The 8,443-nt window shown below is 37.9% G+C and overlaps 1 protein-coding gene across 2 annotated transcripts; it reads right to left on the reverse strand.

The window, feature by feature from the left end:
* Positions 1-4,883: 4,883 nt before the first annotated feature.
* On the reverse strand, positions 4,884-6,286 carry LOC121754176. Of its 2 annotated transcripts, none has more exons than XM_042149527.1 (3): positions 5,852-6,286; positions 5,386-5,571; positions 4,884-5,293 (listed from the first exon to the last, which is right to left on the reverse strand). In XM_042149527.1, the coding sequence occupies exons 1-3, from the start codon at positions 6,233-6,235 to the stop codon at positions 5,000-5,002; spliced, it is 864 nt and encodes a 287-aa protein (XP_042005461.1). In that variant the 5' UTR covers positions 6,236-6,286; the 3' UTR covers positions 4,884-4,999. The 2 variants fall into 2 exon arrangements, with proteins under 2 accessions (XP_042005461.1, XP_042005459.1); XM_042149525.1 differs by having other exon boundaries at positions 4,884-5,299.
* Between the last annotated feature and the right edge of the window lie 2,157 nt (positions 6,287-8,443).

Genomic DNA, 8,443 nt, shown 5'->3' on the forward strand with positions numbered 1-8,443 from the left:
ACATTCTCCAAGTAGAGTCTTTTTTCTTTACCAACACAATTGAGCTTGCAAAAGAACTCTCACTACGCCTAATAACCCCAGCCTTAAGCATATCCTCAATCATTGTCTCAATGACATTTTTCTGATGTGCTGCATATTTATAGGGCCTCATATTCACTGCTTCAGCTCCATCCTTCAGTATAATCTTGTGATCTTGCTCTCTTTGTGGTGGTAGTGTTTTTGGCTCCTCAAATACTTCAGCAAATTCTTCCAGAATCAATTTGAGATTTGGCCAAATTTCCTCAACACTGATTTCATAGCAGTAGTCTGTTTCAAATTCCACAGCAGGTATGCACTGATTCAATTTTCTTTGATTTACATCCTCTTCTTCTGGATTCATTATGTGTAGAAAATTCAACTGCTCAGCCTTTGGTACCCACCTCTCTCCTTGTAATTTCACTTCCTCTACTGAGATTATTAAAGTTCCATTTGATTTCACCCAAAGTAGACAACCATTCTCCACCCAAGATAAGATCATAAGTTTCCAGAGGAATAAGATAAACTTCTGCATGAAATCTGGACCCCTGCATCTCCCATTCTAATTTACTACACTTTTGAGTGCATTGCAAAATCTGTCCATTGGCTACTTCCACAGCCTTTGAGTTAACAGGAAGTAACTTACAGCTAATTCTTTTAGCCACTTTAGCACTCAGAAAATTATGAGTACTGCCAGTATCTATCAGAATTCTTAAGATCCTCTTCTGACATTTTCCTCTAATCCTCATTATTTGAGGCCCATCCTTACCCCAAACCGCATGTAATGAAAGCTGTAGTTCAGACTTCTCCTCCTCAATTTCTTCATCCGTCTCCCCTTGTTCTTCATTACATTCTACTTCACCCACATCTAATAGCTGCACAACATATGATTTCTTTTTGCTACACTGATGATTTGGAGTGAACTTTTCAGTGCACCAAAAACATTCCTTCCTTGCTCTTTTTTCATCTATTTCTTTAGGAGTTAAATTGGTACTAGCTCTAACCCCTCCAATTCTGTTATTCTCCTTGTTTCCTCCATTCCAGTTATTCATAGTTCCCACTTTATTAGTAGCAGTTACTGACATTGGTCTGCTACTCGAATAATAGCCACTATTAGCTTGCATAGTGTTCTGATTTCCTTTGGCCTTAACTCCTAAGGCTCTAACAGTAAGTTCTTGCAGCTTAGCTAGGGAGTAAGCTTCAGCTAAAGTCTTAGGTCGAAACATACGCATAGGCATTTGCAATTCATCAATCAATCCCGATAAAAAGAAACTTAGAGCTTGATCTTCTCTAATTCCAGCTCTAGGATATAATTCATCAAAAGTGTCCATATAATCTTGTAGCGTACCGTACCTTTTTGTTTGAGATTTCTGAGATCAGCTAGCGGATCTTCATAAGCATGAGCACCAAAACGTGCGGCCAACGATGAACTATAGCACGTCCAGTCGGCATAAGCCATATCTCCATGCAGACTCTCAAAACCTCTATGCCACTGCAATGCTTTCCCTTCCAGATGGATTGCAGCTACTCTGATTTTCTCCTCTTCAGGTACTTTAGCTACTTGAAAGAAGTATTCAGCTCTCATCATCCAGCCTTCGAATCCATCGCCATCAAACTTGGGGAATTCATAACGCGTCGATCTTCCCCATTCTCCATCACCTTGATATCCTCTGCTACTACCTTCGCTATTCTCCATTGATTTATTTTTTTGATTCTGCAGATTAATCGCAGCAATTGATTGTGTCAGCTCCCTAATCTGGCTCGCGTGTTCTTCTCTCATCTCTTGCATCTTTTGCTCCATCATCTCCATCATTTTTTTCTCCATTTCCGCACCTCGAGTCACCGTCCCCACGTCCGGAGATCGATTGCTCTGAATACCAATTGTTACGATTTTACTTCGCAACCTCCCTATCTTAGCTCAGATCCACCGAGATTCCGCGATAATACGCAATCACAACACTTGAATGATCAATGAAAAATGATTGAATTGATAACGAATTGATAAAATGTCCACAATCGCAATGAACAAGCATAGAGGAGCTCCAGATCCACGATCTGAGCTGATTAACTCTCAACTAAGCAACTTCAACAACAGAACAAAAGGAAGAGTAACTATGGCTATTTATACTTCGCATCCTAGCTCATCTTAGCTCGCCTCGGTTCTTCCACGTCGGATTGTTGTACACGTCATAGCTCTGCTCCTATTGGTTGATCACACGTTCCTCCCCTCTCATTGGTCGATCAAGTTTTATTAACTAACTCAACTAACTCCCTGCCACGTCACTGCAAGCTTAAAAGATCACATGCAACACAAAGCCGCTGCCTGTGCATGCACAGTGGCGACGGCGGCAGATCCGAGAGAGAAAGAGGGAGTGAGGGAAGAGAGAGAGAGAAGAGAGACGGATGGATGGAGAAAGAGAGAGGGCGACGGCGGCGCTGGGGATTGACGGAGGCGGTGGCTGGAGTCCAGCGATGAAGACGGCGAGGTCTCTGTGACAGCGGCGACTATGGCCGTTTCGCACCACGCGCAGCCGAGACCCGGAGGAGAGCTGACGGCGACGGTGCTATGTGCCGGAGTGTGAGTAGCGTTGACACCGAGAAGCACTCGGAGACGGCGATGGCGGGATTGACGGAGGAGACTGCTGGAGTCCAGCGATGAAGACGACGAGGTCTCTGTGACAACGGCGGCACCAGCCGACCTCGGTCAAGGGTCTGGCGGCTGGCGGTGGATCGGCGTCTTCGCCGAGGAGAAAGAGGGAGAAGAGGCTAGAGTCAGTTCAATTTTCAATATGGGAATTAATTTTGTGAGAGAGGAATGGGAGAGAGACCGACGGTTTTTGGGGAGGAGTCTTCTTTTTTTTCTCTTTTCATTTGGGCCATAGTATATTTTGGGCCAAACGAATTAAATTGATGATGGGCTAACTCTTGATAAGGATTTAAATTAAGTGGGAGTTTGGACCTGAAAATGTTAAATATAGAAAGAGTTAATTCCTTCATTTTGGGCCTGCTGCGGAAATTAAATTCGCGGGCCCTCATACAATGTTTACCCGACAAATTAATTGATGATCCGCTAATTAACCGCGGTGATGAATTTAATTACCGGACTTTAGCTTAGTGCTCGAATAATTGATGTAGGAAATGGTACGTTAATTAATTCCACAATGATGTGCTTGAATAATTTGCATAGGAGGTAACGCTCTCGTGTAAACCGAATAATTTTCATAAGCTTCCAAATAAATTAAATACCTCGATTTAATTTATGCTTAAGGACTTTCCCATGAAATAAGAAGAAAGAATAAAATGATCACGCACTTAGGATGCATTCACTTCAAGTTTATTTGGCTTCTTAAGCCTAATTTAAGTATACCTTTTTTTTTTTCTAAAGGGACGTCGTCGCACGTCAAGTAAGACCAAGTCGAGGAACTTTCAATTGAGGAATTAAGCTCTGAGGTGGGCATTTTTTTCAAAACGTGATTTTAGTAAGAAAATGTGAATCTTTTCTAAACATGTTTGTCATGCCATGTTTTGCTTTTACGATTACCTATCTGCTTGGCTATGTCAATCATGTTAAATTGAATTCGGGTCCCAGTAGGGCCGCAAACCCTACTTGGACTAGTGTACACATATAGGGATCGTGAGCTAGCTTTCGAGTTGGCCGGTCCAGTGATCGTCGTGGAATGTGGCCACATTCCCGGTTCACATACGTTCAGATATGGTATTTATGTATTTATGTGATTGCGCAATCAATTTTATGAAATGAAAATGAATTCAGTTACTCGGGCCTTTTTAACTAAAAACCCTGTGTTCACTCAACTATGGCTGACAATTAAATGGAACTTATTTTTGGCACTGTGCTCACTGAGTATATCAAATACTCAGCCCTGCATGTTTCTTTTCTAACGTGCAGGTTGAACGTGATTGAGGCGACGAAGGTGTTGGGAAGAGGCCGTTAATAAGTAGTTAGGTAGCCCAAAGTAGTATGTCTTCATACATACTATTTTGTCTTAGAACCTTCCGCTGCATTTAAATGTTGTTATTGGAAAACTATGAATTTGGTTTCGATACTCTGATTATGACTTGACTTTGTACTCATTCGCCTTCGAGACTATTCCCTCGAGTTAATTATTTCTTTTATGATGAGTTCATGATTGATGAGATTATTTTAGTTGTGAAATAGCTACACTCACTAGTACTAGGGAGTTGTGGTCGTGACAAATTTGTCAAGTTAAGCCATTGTTATTTAATATTACTATACAAATTTAGATAATTTCTTTTCTATCAAACAAAACGAAAAAAAATCTTATCTCTGCATATCTTGACATGAAGCCCGTATTTCTTATCTTATTTTACATATCTTCTCATATCCCACCTTTCTTATCAAACGGGACCGACGAAGATAAGAAATGGACGACAGCATGATTTTATTTCCCGTATACATAGAAAAGTCCGAAATATAAATTTAGAACTACCAGCAACAGACAATTATATCAGCAGTCAATGGTGATAAAATAGAAGGTAACTAATTGTTACATGTTGGAGAATAATTTAATGTAAGTATGTGTAACCGAATTAAATGAAAAGGAGCTAGGGTGAATTAAAGCATGAGATTCTCACAAAGATCATGAGAATCATATTCAGGTATCTGGTATTTGATCACAAAGATCGATAATTGCTGTACATTTCTTTAATGAATGAATGGAACATGTTTGAATTTTAATAGGAGGGAAACTTTTTTTATGTATATTCATAGATATTACTCTATGATCTGATATACATGACGAAATTGATTTGAACTTTTTTTGTATTAATTTCACTCTACAAAGAGCTTTTCCAATTTATAGCTGATTATGAATATTCTGGTTGCACAATTCGAGGGCAAAAAACTCAACATTTTACACACTGAATTATTACAGTTACACAATGCATCTAGATCCAGTTTTGTTGTAGCAAACAAAACAAATTGAGAAAGAAGGCATAATTAATACTAGGAACTAATTACATGACATGTGCTATTGTAGACTTGGGTCCTATGTTTCTTATCATAACTATCATCTAGGACCACCAAACATTGTGCTGCATGATGATATTTGGTTTCCAAAATCCCCCAAATCACATTGAATTTTGATCTCAAGCTCACTCTAATTACCAATGGAAGCCCCTTTTCAGATTCTAAGAAATCTTGCATGCTTCTCCCTGCACCATACATGGCCTTATTTTTGGTCCCAATGTTAAACCTCAGCACTGTCAAATCATCACTCCCAGCATTCATTTCTGTCCCCTGTATCTGCTCCCACAATTAGTAAGTATTATTAAAATAAACTAATATTGATTAAATTGTTGGGAGTTGAAATGTGTAATTAAATAATTTACCTGTGAGATTGCAAAAGTGAGACGGCCAAAGATTAATTTGATGATAGGTGGGTGGATGTGAAGAGCAAAGAGATTGGAGTGGTTGTCTACTATTAGATTGATTGAAAAATTGCAGCTTAGTAACTTGGTTGTGACACCAGAGGCATCTACTCCCTCTCCTAATCTGAATTGTCGGATTCCTGCAACCTGCACCAATTAATTACATCAACTATATAAGTTACTACTACATCTAATCACAGTAAAAACTGAGCTAAAATTAAGCTAAGAGTTATGTATTCTTGGGCTGCAGATATTTATGAAGGGCCCAATTTGCATAATACTATAAGTAGAGTTATAGTCACAAAATTAATTTACTATTCCATTTATAAAACTTTTGATTTAAGTAGACCATATTAATTTGTGATTTCATATATTTTTTATAACAAAAAGGAAGAATCTGAATGTGAAGGAGAAATGAATTTAGTACCTGAAGGGAAAGGTGGGGGTGTGGCGGCTTAGCAGCAACGTAGAAAACGAGCAGAGCAACGACGAAACTGACCAAAAATCTCCAGGCCAACTGCATCAAAATCCAAGCCCCCGAATTGGAATAAGACAAGGATAAATACTTAGTCCAGTTGGTGCTTTCAATTTCATGGATGTCCACATCAATTTTTTGTGAATATTTGTTGGAGGGTTGAGATTGAGAAGAAGAGTGGGTTAGATGATTGGTATTTGGTGCATGGGAAATGGTTGAAGGGCTGTGAACCAAGTAGAGAGAGCTACCAATACCAATACCATAGTCATAGCCATAGTGGTATTGGTATAGTGCTTCTTCTTCGCTCTCCTCCGTTCCCATCGCCATCTCACACATACCACACCTTAGGGGCCTTTTAAACTCACCACACCTTATAACTTTGGGAAGTAATTGTATGTTTTTATTTCTTCATTTTCATAATACTATTATCTACCATGTATATATAACATCATCATTGCCTTTGCATATGATAGACGTCCATTTTTACAAGTGGTTGTTATAATTTACAAATAATTCAAAAAAAAAAGCTGATAGAAATAAGTGGGTTCCATCTTAAAAATAGGAGGAGGGGACTTATATAATGATTTCAGTTTTGTAAACTGATGTGGGATATTTGTGTTATACAATAGTATTTTTTTAGTTTCAATTGCCAACAAAAGTGATACGTATATAAAACTATTCTTATGTCAGGCAGATGGGTGCTCGGATATTCCATACTCCGAGCACACAAATGGGTGCTCAGGTATTCCAAGCACGGATGAGTGATCGAAAATGTTTGCATTAAAGATGGATGTGCGAGTTTGTACCAACAGAGTTAAGTACATTCATGTGCTCGAAATATCATGTGATGCACTCAGAAAGTACTTAGAAATATTACGACTAGGCGAATATAGAGCACTCTAAATGCTCGATATATCCCATTTTACCCAGCACCATTGTCTTAGAGTGCCAACTAATGCCTTATACAAAACGTTATTACCTTACCAACTAATGTGGTGGTGCTCGGCACATAATGGTTTTTTGGTATTGAACGTTTTTTCCATGGGGTTGATTTATATACAGAATATTTAGATTTTTAATTTTCGAAGAAAAAATATTAATTTTATCTTTCTCCTTCTCACTTGTATCAATTTCATCGATCAAGTTTAAGATAGAGTGTTTTCTACAATTAAACACTATATTCAAATATCAGTATCGTTATACACAAACTTTTTTGGAGAAAAATAATGAGTCATCCTGCAACACTTAATGTTACAATTCAATCGTTGAACTGAGATTTCGATAATGAAAATTATAGAAATTGAAAAGGTTTAGACAAAATCAATAAGTTGAAAAGAATGGAATAGAACTGGTATCATTATCAAAGATTGGGATGAAATTAATAAATTTAGAAAATTGAGATAAGATCAATAAATTCATTAAAAATTGAAGTAATAGATTTGATGATTAAACCATCAGATTTGACGCTGAAGCAAAGTGCAAATGCATCTGCTATGTATCGCAATTATTTATAAATTAAGTGAATAAAAAATAAAAAATCATGGAGTGGAGTAGTGTAACATAAAAATGAGGTGGAAATGTAATCCGAAAAATACGGGAGTTGCATTAATTAGATTACTGCAATCTTATTTGTTGCTTTGCTTTACACCGAATTGTTTCTACTTTAACTAACCAAGTAATCATGGAAAAGTAAGCACGCTTTTGCAATCCTACATCTTTCCGCTTTCATATATCGCAACCATTTTAGATCTCCGCTGCGTAATGCTGTTTTTTGACCGTCATTAATTAGTCTAACTAGGTCCCCCGATTGCTTTAACCCTACTAATACTAATTGCCCACTAATCTGAATCTATAATTTTGGGAAAATAAATGTAAACTACTCCATTCCTTATTACCCGTTATTACAAAAATTAAACAATAATTCTCCTCGCCTATGATCTTGTCGGTAGGTCATTTATTGCCGCATAAAGGCGATTCCGTCACTTTGGCGGCCCCCACACTTCGGTCCGACATCATGTGATAGGGTTCAATCAAGCTACGTATTAGCCCGTTAAGGGGGAGACCTAACCCACTGGCTGCCAGCAGCCCATCTCTCGATGCCTCATATTTTTGCCTGAGAAATAGAAGCAACAACACGACAGCAGTGTGATTCGAACCCAGACTCATTGTAGCAAAATCTGCCCATCCGTTGCCAACTATACGTCAATCTCATTTCATCGATCATGTTTAATTTCATGTACTTCAAAATACCCATCTCAAAATACATATTATGTCCCAATAAAAATATTATAGTGACTGAATCATAATGCGGCACACCAAAATTCACATGTGACATTTCTGACGTGTGCACAATATTTACGATAAAATTTCAAAATAAACATTATGTCCTAATAAAAACACGAGGTTTCAAAATGTTTAAAGTTATTAAACGTAATATAGCAAATGAACCAAACAAAGTCTACATAAATATGGTGGGGGGAAATAAATAAAGTAAGAAGGCTATTTTGTGAGAAAAATATGATGATAGAAATGGTCCAAAAGCAT

Source organism: Salvia splendens, chromosome 11 (assembly GCF_004379255.2).
Source record: "Salvia splendens isolate huo1 chromosome 11, SspV2, whole genome shotgun sequence".
Lineage (NCBI taxonomy): Eukaryota > Viridiplantae > Streptophyta > Magnoliopsida > Lamiales > Lamiaceae > Salvia > Salvia splendens.

Excerpts from the sequence above, each read along its gene's own strand:
- LOC121754176 (XM_042149525.1), bottom strand. The coding sequence starts at position 6,235 with ATGTGTGAGATGGCGATGGGAACGGAGGAGAGCGAAGAAGAAGCACTA. Across the intron at positions 5,572-5,851 it reads ACCCCCACCTTTCCCTTCAG|GTTGCAGGAATCCGACAATT; the intron begins GTACTAAATTCA and ends TAATTGGTGCAG. Across the intron at positions 5,300-5,385 it reads TCACTTTTGCAATCTCACAG|ATACAGGGGACAGAAATGAA; the intron begins GTAAATTATTTA and ends TTGTGGGAGCAG.